This window comes from Oryctolagus cuniculus, chromosome 1 (genome assembly GCF_964237555.1).
Source record: "Oryctolagus cuniculus chromosome 1, mOryCun1.1, whole genome shotgun sequence".
Lineage (NCBI taxonomy): Eukaryota > Metazoa > Chordata > Mammalia > Lagomorpha > Leporidae > Oryctolagus > Oryctolagus cuniculus.
Genome location: NC_091432.1, coordinates 181672387 through 181692080, shown reverse-complemented (window position 1 = coordinate 181692080; position 19694 = coordinate 181672387). Strand labels below are relative to the sequence as shown.

Sequence of the window (19694 nt, the reverse complement as noted above, 5' to 3'; positions counted from 1 at the left end):
GGGCCCAAGTACTTGGGCCATCTTCTGCTGCTTTCCCAGGTGCATTAGCAGGGAGCTGGATAGGAAGTAGAGAAGCTGGGACTTGAACCAGTGCCCATATGGGATGCAGGCTCTGCAATTGGTGACTTTACCTGCTACATCACAGTGCTGGCCTCTAAATGTAAATTTACTCATGATAGGGTGTACACTTGCTGTGGTGGTTAATCTGCTGCTTGGGACACCTGCATTCTATTTCTGAGAACATGGGTTTGAGTCCTGGATCTGTTTCCATTTCCAGCTAATGTGTACCCAGGTGGCTAGCAGGTAATGGCTGCAGTATATGGGTTTCTGCCACCAGCATGGAAATACCCAGGTTGAGTTATTGGTCCAGCCCTGGCAATTTTGGGCACTGGGGGAATGAGTCAGTGAATGGGAAATATATATTTCTCTCTGCATTTCAAATAAAAAATGAAAACAAAAGTTCAAAAATTACCATACCACCCAGCAATTTCACTTCCAGGTATTTACCCATTCACACAAAAACTTATACACAAATCAGCCCAAAAGTGGAAACAATTCAGTGTCCATCAATTGTTGAATAAAATGTGACATAGCTATACAATAGAATACTATTTAGGCTTAAAAGGAAACATGGTTCTTATACATGTTACACCATGGATAAACCTTAAAAACATTATAAGTTAAATTTTATAATATGCAAATTATACCTCAATAAGATTATTTATAGAATTAAATAGTAATTAAAGAATTAAGTGAAATGATAAAGACAGCTAACAATATTATAAAATTAATGCTAATGTATATTGACTAGTTACAGCACATTGGAGATTTCCTGGTCTAGGTCTTGAAGATGGTTGGGGTCTGGTGAGTGTAGCAAAATAAGGACAAGTACAGGAGGTGGGGAAATTTCCAGAATACAGGTGGAAGAATTCAGTGTTGAAATCCAAAGCAGGCTTTGGTGCAGAATTAAATCAGTTTGATGGAAGAGAGGGACCAAGTTAAGAGTGTCAGGAACTTAACAGGTAGTTTGGGGCCAGACTTTGGAAGCCTTTACCTTTCAGACAAGAGATTTGGAAATGGTCCACAAGGTAATGGGAAGCCACTGAGGAGGGGAGTGACTTGATGAAAGAGGTGTTTGGAGAAGGTTAATCTGGCAACAGTGTACAGAGGGACGGGAGTGGGAGATGGATGAAGGCTGGGATGACAGGGAAGGAGGCTGCCACAGTAGTCCAGGCTTGAGATGATAGCGCCCTGAACTAGGGTCATGGCAGTGTGCCACATTAACATGAAGAACGACAGGAAGGAACAGCCACAAATTCTCCTATCTTCCAGTTTTATATGCTTTCACTTTGAAATGGCACTGTTCTGTGCAATGTGTTGTGATATACACAAGAAAGGACTTTCAGATGGAAAGGATGAAGATGAGAGCAACCCTCATTGCTTTTGTTGCCTAATGATTATGGATTCCAGATTCTACCCATCACTTATTTTATTGTAAATGACAGTATCAAATTCTAGAATCAGGTGGACTGGAAGCGAGGAGTTAGACAATTTTAAATGCATGGTCATTTTTAAAGCTGCTAAGTAGAAATACAGAAAAATAAATAGGTTGTTAGGAGAATCAGGTATGACTTTGGTCAAGTACTTTCTCTAACTTTAATCGCCACATCTCTGAAATATGGATGCTGACTTAGAAAAGGGACTTTCAAAATTTTTTTTTCTATTTTCCATAGTTCCAAATGTTCCATTGTTCCATAGTTATGTTGAAGAAGTGATTCAGTGGCCTCTCAGGTGATGGGGAGACCAAACCACTGGTGATCTGGGGCCCCACCCACACTTCGACCAAAATAGCTCTGGCTTTATCTGTTTTATATTTTTGGTTTCATAACATTTCATTTGATAAAAGGTTACTGTGACTTTAATTAAAAAATAAAAAGCAATAAGAATATAGGCCCTGCTAGGCTCCTCCCAACTCTAAAATTGACTATCCTGACTTTAATTTCTTTTTTTTGGGGGGGGGGGGAAGAGTTTACAACTTTCATAAAAATATAAAATATTTAATAACTAACTCTTCCAGGGGATTGAAGTTTTTTTTTTTTTTAAAGAAGAGACAGATGGCCTTTTGAGAGATCTTATTTTCAGAATAGAATCTGCAAGTAATTTTATTTGAAATGTCTACAACTTTGGCTTAATTCTGTCTCTGAGGGATTCTGTGCAGTAACCATGAGATTGAGCCCAGATAGCTGAGGATGAAAAACACCCATAGATCATCCAGGTCTTCCTTTCTCCAAGGGAAGTCTTGTAGGGGGTGTGGAATGCACATCTCATCTCGGTCAGAGGGCCAAGGCAGTGACTACTGGGATGACAGGGCCAATGTGGAGCTAAAGCTAAACGTGAACACCTCCAGGAGCACGGGTCCACGGCACCAGCCTGAATGTAATCCCAGTGATTGGGTGATTACTTGCCACCATTTCTAGCTGTTCCCCAATGTTTGGACTTTCCATGTATCAATGCAGAGAGTGCTGCAACTAACAGCACTCCTTGGATAAGGCCTTTCCACTCTTAGTTCCCCAAATGTTAACTTTCTCATGCTGAGAAGACCAGCGGCACCCATGGGAGGCCTAGGCTGTGGGTCTCAGTGCAGCCAGCCGACACGAGGCTGTCCTTTTATTTTACCTCTGTCTCCTGACATTGAACGCAGTTGGAAGAAAATCATAACAATAACAAGGGTTAACTTACCAGGAACAATGTACTTTACATGCATAATTCCATGGACACTATTATATCTCCACTTCTCTGATAAGCAAATTAAGGCCTGGAAGGCTAAGTAACTAGTCTCAGTTCACACAGACAGTAAGGGGCAGAGTCAGGATTTGAAGCCAGGTTTGGGCTATGAATTGTCTCCCTAAAGGCTCATATTCTGGAAGCATGGCCCTCAGCATGGGAATGCTGAGGTTGGTGGAATCTTTAAGAGGCAGGGCCCAGGGTGGGGGTAATTTGGTCATTGGGGTGCAGCCTTCACAAGGGATTAAGGCTGGTCTTGTAGAGTGAATGAGTTCCCTCTCTAGTAGGTAGTTAGTGGATTGTTATAAATCAAGGTCACTTCAAATGCTTGGCCCTTTATGCACATGGCCAATTCCCTTTCTGATTCTCTGCCACGTTGAGATGCAGCCAAGGGGGCCCTCATCAGAGGCCAAGAAGACGGTGCCACCTGGTCTTGGACTTCCAGCCTCTACAACCACAGGCTGAACAAGTTTCTCTTCTTTGTAAAGTACCCAGCCTCAGGTATTTTGTTCTAGCAACAGAAAACAGACTCCTATGGTTTGCCCATCTTTGGGGCTCAACTCTAAACTACAATGGATTGTGTTAAAAAAAAAAAAAAAAAGCCTGCTTTCTGTAGGGGGACCCAATTGACCTCAGTCTAGTCGTCTCCTTTCCTTAGTGCCTGGTCACAAGGGTCCCTTTTTCAAATCTGCATGTGGAAGAAAACTTCTGAATTACCTGTGTACAGTTTGTTCCAGAGGCCACAAACTCTAGAAACACGGGAAGATGATTACAACACAGATAACACCCTTTCTCAGCGTGCCATGCGTAACAGACTTGGGAGTGCAATGCCTTTCACAGGACTCCGCTGGGTGGAATCTTCACTTACAGCCACTTGGCAAACACATCACAGCTCTTTCCTGCACTCCTTTGGGTTATAATTTTTTCATATATAATGCCATACCCCCAAATCAACATTTTCCTGGAAAAATTGCCACCAACATGCCCAGGAACCTTAATAACCTATAGGTTATTAAGCATAAATACACACATGCTTAACTACGCACTTTTAATTCTTTAGCTTGCTGAAAATCAAATTGTTTCTAAAATATGAAAACAATCATTCCTCCTTGTATTCTGAGACATTTGTGGTGAGACATGACCAGAGACAATTTGACTGCTAACAGTAAAAATGATGGTAAGTTCCCTCTCGGTTGCAATGCCCACTGTGGGCACCATCTGATGGAACTCTATCCAGGCTGATAATATATGGGGCAAGAATGCTAAGAACCTATGTTGAAAGAGCTAGTGGCTGGCGCCGCGGCTCACTAGGCTAATCCTCTGCCTAGTGGCGCCGGCACACTGGGTTCTAGTCCCGGTTGGGGCACTGGATTCTGTCCCGGTTGCCCCTCTTCCAGTCCAGCTCTCTGCTGTGGCCCGGAAGTGCAGTGGAGGATGGCCCAAATGCTTGGGCCCTGCACCCCATGGGAGACCAGGAGAAGCACCTGGTTCCTGGCTTTGGATCAGTGCGGTGCGCTGGCCGCAGTGTGCCAGCCGCGGCGGCCATTGGAGGGTGAACCAACGGCTAAGGAAGACCTTTCTCTCCATTTCTCTCTCTCACTGTCCACTCTGCCTGTCGAAAAAAAAAAAAAAAAAGAGCCAGCATCCTAGATTAACAGGTAGCTTTCGCTCTGGAAGCAAGTGTCTGATGTTTTTCAGCCAACAGCAGCTCTACCCTGTGAGCTGCACATGACACAAAAAAGGTCATGGGGTCAGGAAACCCAATTCAAATGTTTATATTCAAAAAAGGGAAAGGGTTCTGAGTCTTGTTTTGACATGGAGAGTTTCATTTCAGGCCTAGTTGATTATGTTCTTGGCTCAATCTGCCTGTGAGGCAGCAATTTTGGGACTTTTCTCCTGGAGATCACGGGCTTATGGAGCTGAGGGAATTGAAGGCACCTCTCAGAAGTAGTAGGGACTGGAAGCAAATGAGTTGAAGATGGGTGTACATTCATCAGTTTGTGCTAGCTTTAGAATGATGATAGAAAAATATGTGCATACTCAGAAAGTTCATAGAAAAATGGAATTAAAGGATACATTTATTTTGGAACAACATTTTTTCATAGTATGCACTTTCCATGAACTTTTTGAAGACTGCCACTCAGATGTCTGGGTTTCAAAATGTTTTCACCAAAATATACATATATCCTAAGCCATTTTCCATTAACTTTTTGAAGTTCCCATCCGGGTTAGTTGGGGGTATATATTCCTAACTTAGAAGGCAAAGTCAGGAGTGGAATACTGATGCAGTCACTTCCCAAAATGCAGGGCAACAGGGGAAATCAAGTTCTCTTGCTGGGAAGTTGTTGACGTTTTAGAGCCAGGAAACTAACAGTAAAGAGGCAGGATTTCCTTGGCCTTCTTTTCCTAATAAATCACATCCTTTATTGTCCAGTAACTTGGACGAGAACTAGAGCGGCTTTGCCCTTCCTGAGCTGAGACCAGAAACATCTGGGAGTAGGAGGTACAGGGAGGTCAGGAGGAGGGGAGTGGTGTGGAGATGGAGGGAGAAGAGCCCAGTGTTCTGAACAGAATCCTGGGCCCAAAGAGCACACACAAGGAGATGGCTTTGTTCCACAAGGAGCCCACTTCCCATTGCTGGGTAAGGGCTGGCTGTGTATCTCAAGTCCCTGTGGCCTCATTAAAAGTAGTTACACACTAGGGTATGAATGGTAAAAAAAAAAACACTGTTCCCAGGTTAGAAGGATTGTTCTCTTCTCACCATTTCCTGTGTCTATGTTTAGGGAGCCTTCTTTCCTTCCATGTGGCCCTTTTATTCTCTCCTGAGGAACACACATACCTCTGTCCACTCGGAGAGAACCCACTCACTGGGGCAGTCATCTTTCCTGCAGGCCTGCTGGGAGGCCGGTTTGGACGCTGAGCAGAAGGTCTCAGGGAGCTCCAGGAAGCTGCCATCAGCCATGCGCTGCTTGCAAAGGACCTCGCGTCTCTGCTCACCCCCACCACAGGTCCTGGAACACTAGGGAAGAGAAAGTTGACTTAAGGTAGGAAAGCTGCTTGAGCAGCGTTTGAACCAGGCTGAGTTAACAAACAGAACACAACAGAAAACACAAACCAGGAAAAAGACAAACCAGGAATCATGCCAAATGATTTCGTCTTCTCTCTTTGAGACGAATTTTGTAGCAAGATCTACATTCTCTCCACTCTTAATCCCAGGCATTTAACTGGAGCATGCAAGAATTTTGGGGGCCTTGAAATCTTAGAAAGTTGCTCCTGAACTATGATTTGTAGGCACTCAAGATAACTGGTTTAAAAGGTTAGTATAATAGTGTGTTCAACATATTTATGACCCACTGAACATAATCGGTGCTGCTTGCAGGTTGAATGAGAGCGGGCTCCTGCCATCAGTATAAATCTGGAGAAATGAATTCGCAGAGGAGACAGCCCTTTGTCCAAGTGTAGGCACTAGCTCTACCACACTGAACGGCTCATTAGATGTAGGGCCTGGTTTTCTGAAGAACTCCCTCGGAAGAGTTTTCTTGCAGGACTAATGATTTCTCAGGGCTGTAAGAGCCAGGGCCCCTGAAGTTTGGGATGCAAGAAAAATAGCCTCATGTCAGTGGTTTTCAGAGGAACCCCAATAAAACACATTGTTTACGTGTAACTTAATAGTTATAATCCAGCTGCCCGAGGCGGGAGGGAGGCCCCCTGAGGGAAGACTCTCCAAGTACTTGTCCTCTCCCTCATAAGAGCAGAAGAGCTCCCAGTTTGTATCTTTTTATCTGGGCACATAACTTATCAACATAAAGACTGCAGTTGGCTCCTCCTTGGAAGAGGGAACCGTCATTTGAGTAACTTCTAGCCAAGGGGTATAAACAGAACGATTATGTGCAATTTCAGAGAAGCACCCAACAAGAAAATGTGGTGTCTCTTCCCTTCTCTTTCTCCTCCTTGCTGGCTGGAACATGAAGTGAGGTCAGAAACTGAAGCTTCCATCTTGGACTGTGATAGGCAAAAAAGATAGAAGTCTGGCTTCCTGATAGTGAAGCCACCTCACTAGCCCTGGCCTGCCTGTGTTTGCCGGAAAGAGAAATAATTAGCTTATTGAAGCCATGGTAATTTTTAAAAATTGCCTTTAGTCAGCTGTAACCCTCTGTACTAAATCAACCAATGACCACTCGTGCTGGGGATATTTTATTGTAAAAATCCTAAGGAGAGCTCTGTTTAGGAATAGTCACTTTAACTTGCTGCCCTTGGTTTGCAGAGGAATCAGGCCTGGGTTTAAAGAGGTTGACAGATTGTGCCAAAAAATTTGCTCCTGCTGCAGTGGTGCAGCAGTGGTCCTCACAGTGGGCTGTACTCAGCATTGCAATGGGGATTTTTGCAAGGTTACAGCCGTGGTAACTAGCAATGTCCCTAGGTACAGGCAGAACACTGTGGTGGTCTAGATTCAACCTCTTGCTCATTGGTCTCATCCTGGGATGTGTGTGAAAGTTACCTTGGAGCTCTTCAAAACTACTGATGCCTACACCCTACGTTAGTTCTATCAAGTCAGAAATTCTGGGAGGTGGGCCCCAAGGGTTTTTTTTTTTTTTTCCTTTAAGAATTTCTAGGTAATTCTATGCCCCACCACATTCCTGATGGAAATAAAATAAATGTGAAAAAGAAAAATCTGACACCCAGAGTAGGCACTCTCAGGATCATTGGTTATCTGGACCCCACCAGAGCAAATATGCCATTTATGAATGGCTGTGAATGACTTAGAGGTTATGGAGCTGTAGGAGAACGATAGAAAAGCTATCAACTTTGTTTAGTTAGGCCTTTTAATCCTAGAGCATTACAAATGATCCAAACCAATGGTGAACAGTATTTTTTTATTTTCATTTAAAATTTCAAAGATTGAAAATAACCAATTGATTTCCATATGAAAAAATATATTTTCCTACCACCTATCCATTGAAGGCTAATAAAAATGTGAAACCACCATATGAAGCGGATATTGTCCCAACTGACAGATAAAGAAGCTGAGGTTCAAAGAGGTAAAGGAACACAAATAAAGCCACACAGGGACTAGACTTGGTATATTTCCATTCAGTGCAGTATTTACTGAGCTCCTATTGAACACTGTGCTCTGACAAAGCTGGAGAAGAGTCCCTCAGTCAGCTTCTCTCCCTGGTGGTGACAGGAGCTCCTCTCTGCTTGCCCATGGGGTACCCGATGGCCAGAACTCTGACTACAATTCATGCAGAGCCCCAAGCCTCTGATAGCCTGGTCTCACCCTCTCACCTCACTCTGCAGGTGGTGCTTTGCAATTCAAATCTTAGCCTTCAGTCTGGTTAGCATCCCTGACAGGCAGCAGCCAGCCTAAGATCCAGGTTCAGGATCAGAACTCTAAAATATTTCACACACATTCTGGGGTTCCTGGAAATGTTCTCCATAAATCCTTTGTTTTCTGAGTTGAAAGACTACCTCTGAACAGAACTCCTCAGGAAACTGGGTTGGAAACAAGACTTGAACCAGCCACTTCAATATGGGATGTGGGTGTCTCAGGTAGCAACTCAAGCGGCTGCACCAAACATGCACTCCACTTTAATGCCCTTTGTATCTACTATGCTTTGAGCAGTACCTTCTGCAAATTTAAATCCTTGATAAATGTTTGTATCATTGAATTGAATCTGGTACTTGTGAGAAATTTAAAGTGGTGGCTAAGAATTCCATTTGCTTCAGATAACCCTTGTTACTAAGGATAACTAAGGTTCCCCTCCTTCCCCTGGATTTATTTATTTGAAAGGCAAAGTGACAGCCAGAGAGAGAGAGGAGGAGGCAGAGAGAGTGATTTTCCATCCACTGGTTCACTCTCCAAATGCTCACAATAGCCAGGCCAAAGTCAGGAGCCAAGGACTTGATCTGGGTCTTTCATATTTTGGGGCAGGAACCCAAGAACTTGGGCCATCATTTGCTGCCTCCCAGATGTATATGCGGGGAAGTCAATCAGAAGCGAGGTGGGCTCCATCTCAGGTCCTCTGAAATGGGATGCAGGCATTCCCAAGTGGCCTAACCCACTGCACCAAAATGCTCACCTGAGATAAATAAGGTTTTAGATTTAGTTTTACTGTCTTTTGTATGATTTTGTAGGTTCAATTTTCTTTTATTTCTGCCAAATTCTCACTTCTAATCAGCACGTTATGCTATAATCAGAATACTTGTCAGCTCCTATCGCTCAATCTTTCTTCAGAACTCTTTCATAACTAGACAACCAGCCATGTGAACTGCTGACTCCGAAGTATTTGCCAATTTAGGGACTGTGTTCTTTACAATACTTACCATCCTGTGAATTACTAAAACCTTCTATGAATTTAATATAGCTTCTTGAAAGTACAATTGTATGAAAAAAATTTATGGTAATAAATAAAAATTTTTAATCATAAGCTCTGAATTTTCCTCTAGGCCTACTCAACCTGTCCACTGAAATGCAATAAGCATGTTGATTTACATCTGTTCAAAATAAAACACTTGATACTCTTTCTCCAACGTCACCCTCAGTTACTCCTTTCTCAGTCTTCCCCAACCAATATGGCTCCATGTAGGATGAAAACTTGGGTAGTATCCTAAGTTTTTCCTTTTTATCACCAGGTCTCCCAGAAACCCCTTTCATGAACAAATGTTGTCGGATTTACCTACAAAATAAATACTCTATGCCTCTAAGATAAATAATTATGATCTGAGTGTCTGCATACAGCATCCCCTCTAAAATTCATATGTTGAAATTCTAACTTCTAAAGTGATGATATTAGGAGTTGTATGTGTGCGTGTTTTGGGGGAGAAGTGATTAGGTCCTGCAGGTGGAGACCAATGACTTGGATAAATGTTCTTATAAAAGAGGCCTCACAGGGCTTCCTTGCTTCTTCTATCATTGCAGACACCTATGACCCAGGAAGAGAGTTTTTACCAGGTATTAAATATGCTGATGCCCTGATCTTAGATGTCCCAATCTCCAGAACGGTGACATACAGCTGCTTCTTGTATATAAGCTACGCAGTCTATGGTATTTTGTCTTAGCAGCCCAAATGGACTCAGACATTGAGCTTCTTGCTTTCTCTGTCAGGACATGCAGGCTATAGTTGCTACACTTCAATGTGATCATTTGAGGAGAGCTCCTTCCTCCTTCTGATGCTGGCTGGAAACCCTGTTGGTTGAGCACAACACAACCAGAGGGTGAGTGAGCTTACTGAAATAATCAATTAGATCAGCCTCCTAAGGCATAAGAGGAGAAGGCAGAATGAATGGATATAAAGTAGCAAGGGAAGAGATTCAGTGTATCATCATACTCCCCACAGTTATCAGTTTGTAGACTTTATGTAAGAGAAAGATGCTTACATAATTCCCTGAAAACTACCAGAGGTCTGAAACATGATGACAAAATAGCTACAAAATGGCTACCTTGTTATTTTGAAATCTGATGTACACATAAAGCTTTTAGGAGATTCTGAATGGCTAGAAGGTAATGATCAGACTCCCGAGAATGTCTTTCAGGGTCCTTATGCTCTAACACTTGATTTCTTTGCATGTTCCTCACCACTCTGTCATGAGCCAGTGCTTCAGCTGCAGTGGCATATTTGCCCTTTCTTGGACACATGGATGAATTATATTCTCAGGACTTTTATTATGTTGTTACCATTGTGAGCAATTCATTTTAGTTCTTTGTTCATCCAGAAATTTCCAAGACATTCATCAAGGCTCAGCTTTAAGGCCACTGTTCATTAAAGCCTCCTTTAAGCCCTTTGTATCTGGGTGACTATGTCACTTCCACTCCATGCTGACCTGGAAGGGTGTTCTATGTCTTCTATAGGAATTCATCATTTATGTGTCTGCCATTTTCTCCCACTTTCCCGCATTCACACAGGCTCATGAGTCTTTTGAGGGAAAAAAAGTTCATTCACCTTGATTTTCGCCAGTGCCTAGAGCAGTGTCTGGCAAAGAACACAAGCTCCCTAAATGTTTGTTGGATTGATGATTGGATGAATGAAGTAGTCCCCAGTCCAGGTATTTAAAAGATGTAAAACATCAGCTGATGGGCTAATCCTCTGCCTTTATTAGGCTATTTTATCAGTAGCCAAACACTCAAAAAGTCAGCAGCAGGTTTTAAGCATGGACTATGCTGAATATTCTGACACTGCAGGTGTGGAAGACCACCATCAAGTTGGGCTAGTATTGTCATGGATTTTGCTCTGAACACTTGTCTCTTCTTTGCACAGTGTACTTAGACAGATGAAAAGATGTACTTAGAAATTTTTAAAAATTGTTGAAGATGATAGTTCAAATTAGTGAAAGCTTTCAAGACTGTAAGCACTTTCTGACCATCCTGAGATTACATGGTGAGGCCAACAGTTAAGTAAGAGGCAGTTTGCAATGAACAAAATGTTTTAAAATGTTTAAAAAGCATCAACAGTAAGAGAAATTCAATAAAATTAAATGAAAAAAAGTTTGTCTTTATGAATCACCATTTCCTTCATACCATATCCTGGTATGAAGAGGTAACTCTTGGGTAAAAGGTATTATTTTTAAATATATGCAGTAAAAATAAGAAACATAAAGATAGTATTTATGTTGCTTGTACTAGCTGCCATATGTATTTCATGATAAAAGGTCATAGGTTCATTATTTTTATAAGAAAAGTCAGAAATGTACAATAAAGAAAACAAAGAGTTATGCTTCTATACAAAAATACAATGGCCCAAGTGACGTATACTTTTAAATATTTTTCCATGATCAGCACATTAATAAATCCTGCCTATATTGATACTTTTGGTTTGATCTTGGTAGTTTTATTTATGGAGGGCTGAGTTTATTTCTTTGGGACCTCAAGTCATGTTATGAGGCTCAACTCAGATGTTGATACTCTGTTACTAAGATCATTACACTCTGCTTATGGCTTCTCAGTCATTTCACCTGTTCCTTCATCCACGCATTCACCCTTTTATCAAACATTGATTGAGTAGCCACTGAATGCCAGTTCTGTGTTAGGTGCTGTGGATCTGAGATGATTAAAAAAATGGTTACTAAGCTTCACTGAGGGAGAAAAACTTGCTATAAAATGATATCAGTTTTATAAAAGAGGGACTACAAAGGAGAGTGTAACCCAATCTTTATGGAAACGCTGGGGGAGTCTCTGCAGAGGGAGTGCCAGTTCAGTAGTTGGCCATGGAGATTAGGAGGGAGGGCAGCATTTGATTGCGTCTGTGTACACCCAGGGTATGAAGGGCATGGTCTGCTCCTGAAACTCGGAGCAATTCCAAGTATGAGGAGCACAGAGTTCATGCAGAAGAGTGGTTAGGAAATGAAACTGAGATGTCAAATGAAGGACAGATAGTGAGGGCCCTTTGGACACAATGTTAAGATTGTGAGGGGTCATTACAAGCTTTAAAGGAAGGAGTAACATCATTGACTTTGTAGAAAATGACTTGGGCAGCATGGGATGATAGGTTCCACAGAACACTGCCCTGTGAGGTGTTATTAGGTGTGCTATGCAGAAAGGGCTTCTGGGTCCAAAACACTGTACACCACTCCCCTATTTGAGAGTTCTCAGCACATTTTTAGTACTTTTAAGGCTAAAGAGCTGGCGCCGCAGCTCACTTGGCTAATCCTCTGCCTGTAGCGCCGGCACCCCGGGTTCTAGTCCCGGTTGGGGTGCCGGATTCTGTCCCGGTTGCTCCTCTTCCAGTCCAGCTCTCTGCTGTGGCCCGGGAGTGCAGTGGAGGATGTCCCAAGTGCTTGGGCCCTGTACCTGCATGGGAGACCAGGAGGAAGCACTTGGCTCCTGGCTTCAGATGGGCATAGCGCGCCAGCGGTAGCAGCCATTTAGGGGGTGAACCAACGGAAAAAGGAAGACCTTTCTCTCTCTGTCTCTCTCTATCTCTAACTCTGCCAGTCCAAAAAAAAAAAAAAAAAAAAAAGGCTAAAGAAAGGGCCAGGAGTAAGAAGCCATCAATACCAATTTGGGAAACCCTGGGAGGGAATTAGGCAGAAGATAAAGGAAGTAAGGAAGTTTAAATCAAAGGCTGTTTGCAATGGTTTGGTTTGTTGATTGTGAAGACTTGGAACAAAGCAAAGAGACAAAGTTAGAAAGGAAGAAAGTACTAGGGGAGATTTAGGAGGCAGAATCAATGGGATATGGATATGGACTGAGTGTAAGGACACCAAGTCTGGAAATGCCTCAGGATTCTAGGAAAGTGGTAGAAAAAGTGCTGGTGACATCCATACCAGAAGGATCAGTGATGCAAGATGGAGTTTGCTGGGAAAGTGGGCAGGCAGGTGTGTATCATGTGTGATATTAGATCTTTGGAATTTGAGGTAATTTAGTGATAGAGATTGGTATGTTCCAAAGGCAATGGGAGACAGTCCTTGATATAATAGGGGTCATAACCACACCAAAGGAATTAGGGTTTAAAGAAAGAAAGCAAAATGAAGTCTGGCATCTCACTTACTAAACAAAATTATTCAAATGATAACAGTATTATCCCAACCATTTTGTGAATTATGATGACCTTGTCCATCTAATATCAATTAAGTTTTCTTAATCTAGGAAATACAAGTATTTACAGTGAATTTTCTAGGTTTAGGATGTGAATCCTGGGACTGGATACACACTAAAATTCAGAGTAGTAATGACAAAGAGCTTTCTGCTAACCAAAACTAATTCACATGTGAAACTGATTTTCGATCTGTATTTGCATTTATTCTTGCTTTTTAATGATAGAATGAAGTATCCATTTCCTTATTAAATACACTATTGAAAATAAGATAGATGACCTCCTTATAGTTTTTTTAATCCTTGGGATACAATCTCTTCAATAAATAGGACTTCTAATTTGTGTAGATTTATATTTTATTCATTGAAATATGACAAAACTATAATAACTTATTTTCTGCCATAATTCAGCCCTCTAATGCCAACCAAAGATTTTATTTTCTTCTGCGGGCATGTGTTTGTATGTTTGAATCTGGAAAATGGAAGCTTTCATTCTCAAGCCTTTATACTTATCATTAAAATTTTCTTTTTATCTTAATATTACTAGCAGGGGCTCCTCTGTCTCTCATATGCCTTTTTACACAGCAAAAACCACAGGCATTTGAATTGTAACCCCGATAAAAAGGTTTATAGGGCAATAGTAATAAAATAAGTTTTAAGCAAGGGGGATATGGGGACTGTGGTTAATGCTTCTGTCTCTGTACAGATGTGTGCAATATGTTTGCAGAGCTGGATGATACAACCCTGAACCAAAAAGATACACAATAGAGACTGGGGTAATTCATTTCCATCTGACTCCACAGCACCTTTGTTTTTTATCTTGTGTGCTTTTTAATATTTAGAATAAAAACAAATGAAGGAATATTGATGTATACGAGGTTCATAGGTAGTGGCAGGGAGTTCTCAATCTCAAGGATCTTTTCTTAGTAGAGACTATGTACTCCGTCAGCCCACCATAGGCGTAATAATGAACTCCAAAGACACCCATGTTTCAGTTCCTGGGACCTCCAACACGTTACCTTATACAATAAAAGGAACTTTGCTGATGCAATGAAGGTAAGGGTACTGAGATGAGGACATTATTCCGGATTATCCAGGCTGGCATCATGTAGTCCTGATGGCTTTTACAAGACTGAGGCAGCTGGGTCAGAGTCAGAGAGACAGGATGTAAGCAGATAATTAAGGTTTGGAGTGATATGCTTTGAAGGTGAAAGAATGGGCTGTGAGCCAGGGAAGCTAGCAATAGGTCCTCTCCTCCAGAGTCTCCAGAAAGAATGCAGGCCAGCCCATCTCTTGACTTTAGCATAGTTAAACTGACTATGGACCTCTGACTGTTGCAGCTATAAGATAATAAATTAATGTTGTTTTGGCCAAGCACTTAAGACACCTGCATCTCATATTGGAGTGCCTGGGTTTGATACCAACCTCCAGCTTTTGATTCCAGCTCATACAGACCCTGGGATGCAGCAGTGGTGGCTCAAGTAATTGGGTTCCAACCACCATTATGGAAGATCTGGATTGAGTTTCTGGCTCCTAGCTTCAGCCCTATCTACAGGGTCTGTTGTGGGCACTAGGGGACTGAATCAATAGATTCAGAATCCTATTTCTTTATCTCTGCTTATCAAATAAGTAACCAAAATATTTCCAGTTGATACAGTCATGATCAAAGTGTTTCAGACTAATATGTGGTGTATGAAGATACTTCTTAAAGTTCATGGAAAATGGAACTAAAAGATAAATTTATTTTGGTGAAAAAACTTTTAGAAATGCATGGTCTTTTTTATAATATGCATTTCCATAACCTTTTTGAAGACCCTTTGTATATGTGGCTCTTAATTTGGTGCTGTAACTCATTAGTGTGATATGATCCCTCTTGAGGTATGTAATAAATAAGTCATTTGTAGCCAATACCAAAAAGATGATGATGTGATGGTGTTGACTAACACAAACAAAACATGTAAGTCTTCAAAAGCTATCTGAATACAACCTAACAAAATCTTACAGCTAAATTGAGAAAGATAAATATTAAATGAATTCTTCACTCAGCCCAGAGATAAAAACCTAGGGGTAAGAGTAAGAGGCAGGACTGAAATAAGATGTCCTCCTCACAACCAAAGCTACAGTTACATTTCCGCTTCGGTTTTATTTACTTGTTTTTAAAACACTGTTTTAACATAAATACAAAGACTTCATGCTAGGTCTCCTCCAGTCCTTCAGAATGTATAAATATTGGCCTTTTGCCATTTGTCAGCACATGCTCCACAAAGGACATAGGGAATTGTGTTCCTATCTGGCAGATGACAATTCATGTAATTTATGCTTTTCCTTTTTCAAGGAAAAGAAACACATGAGGTCAGCATGAACCCTGCACTTAAACAGTGAGGAAGAGGAACTTATCTTTCAAACAGGCTAATGTCTTGTCTATCAGCATGTTATCTGTCTTTCGGTAATTGAAGAATTTGATTTCCCTAGCTCCTTTTTTTCATATTGAAAAGGATGGGCACTGAAGAATTAAGCTCTCAGCATTATCCTCTGATAGATTCATTCAACTAAATGGAGAAGAGCAAGTGAATGCACACCAGGTTTCTTTGTCCTAAGCCAGGATGACTGAGGAGTAAGAGGGGTAACCCTGCACACTGATTGTCAACAACTGGTGTGCTAGGTGGTCGGTAGCCTAAGACCACTGTTGATTACTTTAGCAACACCTGCAGTTTAGCAACATCTTGATGTGTTCTCACACGCAATGACTTCCTTTCTTTTTAACAGTAATAGCTAATTTTTGTCAACAAAGCTTACCTAAATGGGATTATAGGAGACAATGTAAGAAGAATAGTTCATTATTTCCTCCAGTTTTAGAGGGATTCCTAAAAGTGACCTAGAATTCTTTAAACAGATCATATGCACTAAACTTTTAACTGAGGCTTTCTCTGGAGGCTAGAATCACTATGGCTTTCATTTTCTTTCTTTTTTTTAAGATTTATTTATTTATTGAAAGTCAGAGTTACACAGAGAGGAGAAGCAAGGAGAGAGAGAGAGAGAGAGAGAGAGAGAGAGAAAGGTCTTCCACCCAATGGTTCACTCCCCAATTGGCCACAGAGAGAGAGAGAGAGAGAGAGAGAGAGAGAGAGAAAGGTCTTCCATCCAATGGTTCACTTCCCAATTGGCCACAATGGCTGGAACTGTGCCAATCCGAAGCCAGGAACCAGGAGCTTCTTCCGGGTCTCCCACGTGGGAGCAGGGGCCCAAGGACTTGGCCCATCTTCCACTGCTTTCCCAGGCCATAGCAGAGAGCTGGATGGGAAGTAGACTAGCTGAGTCTCGAACCAGTGCCCATATGGGATGCCGGCGCTTCAGGCCAGGGTGTTAACCTGCTGAACCTGCTGTGCTACAGCATGGGCCCCTGGCTTTCACTTTCTTTGTTCTTTATTTCTTCTTCTTATGTTTGAATATTTTTCACGATTATTATGTACTGGGCATGAAAGGCAATAGTTTTTAAAGGAATAAAAGTATATCCCTGTTTTACTGGATGAACTTCAGGTGGTTATTGAATATTAGTTTCCTAATCTGAAAAATGAACGTTTACCTGGCTCCAGCGATTTCTCATTAATGGAATGAAATAGAAAAGTTTTCATGAGAAATTCATGTTGGCCAGCACCGCGGCTCACTAGGCTAATCCTCTGCCTTGTGGCACCGGCACACCGGGTTCTAGTCCGGTTGGGGCACCGGATTTTGTCCCAGTTGCCCATCTTCCAGGCCAGCTCTCTGCTGTGGCCAGGGAGTGCAGTGGAGGATGGCCCAAGTCCTTGGGCCCTGCACCCCATGGGAGACCAGGATAAGTACCTGGCTCCTGCCATCGGATCAGCGTGGTGCGCCAGCCACAGCGCGCCGGCCGCGGCGGCCATCAGAGGGTGAACCAACGGCAAAGGAAGACCTTTCTCTCTCTCTCTCTCACTGTCCACTCTGCCTGCCAAAAGAAAAAGAAAAAGAAAAAGAAAAAGAAAGAAAGAAAGAAAGAAAGAAAGAAAGAAAGAAAGAAAGAAATTCATGTCTTCACAGGCCCAAGATCGATGGAAAATGGGAGGTTAAGTGACTCTTTGGAAATGTGCTGATTCAAACAGGAACACTGGATGTGGGGTTGGGTTGGCAACTGACCAAAAAGGTCATGCATGTAGGCATTCTCTAAAACTCAGAAAAGTATCCTGAATCAAGATCATTATTCAGCAGTATGTGTGCATATTGTAAAGAGGTTAGTGTTTCATGTTTCATTGAATTTCACTGCCAGGTTGATAGTATGATCTATAAATAATCATAACAATGCATTGATAATATAAAAGGCTGGAATTCTGCCAGATTTTCAAGGCTTGTGGGATGATATGCTTGATCTATACATTCATTTCATCATATAAATATTTTATTCCCAACATACTATGATCTAACAGCAACACCAGCTACTAGTAAGGTTAGTTCAACAGTGGAGTTGAATTTTTATCATTTTCTTAGGTTTGGCATGGCCATAGTTTTACCCTAGTCAGAAGTAACTTAGTAAAAATGCATTAGAAATCAGGAGGCCTGGGTTCTGGTCCAGGGTTCATGATCTTGAAAAAGGCTGCATCAATGCTGGAGTTCTGACACTTGTAAAACAAGGACAGCCTGTATAACACCTGGGGGCCCTTTCAACCATACAACAATAGGCTTGTCCAGTGGAAAGGGTCAGGTAAAGCCGGGTTGATAGCCAGCACTGTTTCCTAGCCCTATGAATCTGTTTCCCCAAATCTAAAATGAAGAGAATGAAACATACTTTTCACTGGTTTGCTGTGAGGATTAACTTCCATTCAATTAGGAATAATACATATTTCTTAGTGGGATACTGGTTCATGGGCACTCAAGATATCCTTTTGACTTCCACAAACCTTCACACAGTAGCAGGGAATTGATGCCATATACAAGAAAAGGAAAAATAGATACTCAACATCTGTTCCCAGGTGCTTTAGACATTTGTATCTTACTGCTTTTTGGTTTTATGAGTGCTTCAGGAAACCACAGCTCCAGGAAGGGCAGGGAGAAGGAAGGGGCTCGACCAAGTGATTATGAAAAAGCTGCCTGACAATGGCAGCCTCTCCTTCATCACTAAGGCAAAGGCACATGAGCTGCCATCCTCACTCCTCCTCAGCCAGATGACCACATAATTTATCACGCAATTTGGGACAATTTGGAGAGTGAAAAGCACACATTAAAATGGGGATGCATGTCCCCTCCAACTTTGAGGATTACTTTGTAACCTCTGCTGACACTTTAAAGCTAACTTTATGGTGAGGGTTGTGGTAGAGGTTTCAGTTGCCTCTTGGAATGCCTGCATTCCATATTGGAGTGACTGGTTCAAGTCCTGGCTAGTTGGGTTCTGACCCAGCTTCCTGCTAATGTGCCTCCTGGGAGGTGGTAGATAAAAGCTCAAACACTTGAGTCCCTGCCACCCACATGGGAGACCTGGATAGAGATCCAGGCTCCTGGCTTTGGCCTGGCTCTGCTTTGACTGTTGCAGGCATTTGGGGAGTGAACCAACAGTGGAAGATATTTCTATCTCTCTCCATCTCTCTGCCTTTCAAATAAAAAAAATAAAAAAAATACAGCTATATCTGATGTCCTAATGGAGAGCAAATTACAAATAATGTTTTATCCAATCAACCAATTAATCTAAAATCCCATGTTTTATAAAGACATACAAAAACACTATTTAAAGATTGATGAATATATATTAATTCTAGATAGATATTATAGCAAATAAATATAAAGAATGTAGTTGTGTTATTATTATAATACTTTGGTACAAGATCAGCAAGATTTTTTTTTCTTTTTGTAAGTGATAGATAGTAAATATTTTAGATTTTGTGAGCCATATGGCATCTGTCACAACCATGCAATTGTGTCCTTGTAGGGCAAAAGCAGCAATAAACAATATGTAAAAGAATGGGTGTGGTTGTGTTCCAATAAAACTTTACCAAAAAAGGATACAAACTAGATTTAGCTTGTGGGCTATAGTTTGTCAACTCCTGCTTTAAAGCAATGGTTCCCAGACTTTTGGAATTATTTTCTCAGGAAAATAAACAAATCTCTGGAACTGACTCAGGATTTCTAACTTCTTATTTTGTTAAACAATGAAAAAAAAATCATCACCTAGTTCTTTTTTTTTAGAATTTTAAACAGAAAAAACACTAGAAAGGGCATAAATCCAGAACGAATTTAGTTTTATGGAAAACCCACAACATTGTCTTTATTTTAAAATTTTTCCTTAGCTGGGTGACAGCTCTGTCACAAATACTCTCAGGTCAAGAGATGGGTCATTTGAGTTGCTTTTGCAGGTCACTGTGGGTGTGGTAAAATAGAA

At 41.5% G+C, this 19694-nt stretch overlaps 1 protein-coding gene across 6 annotated transcripts in view; it reads right to left on the bottom strand.

Moving 5' to 3' along the window:
* ADAMTSL1 (ADAMTS like 1) overlaps nt 1–19694 on the bottom strand; it is a 1062044-nt gene that overhangs the window by 141305 nt on the left and 901045 nt on the right. For all 6 annotated transcript variants that reach the window (XM_008254434.4, XM_008254437.4, XM_008254438.4 and 3 more), the window contains one exon: nt 5624–5803. In XM_008254434.4, coding sequence (XP_008252656.3) covers nt 5624–5803 — 180 coding nt within the window. The remainder of the gene's footprint in view (nt 1–5623; nt 5804–19694) is intronic.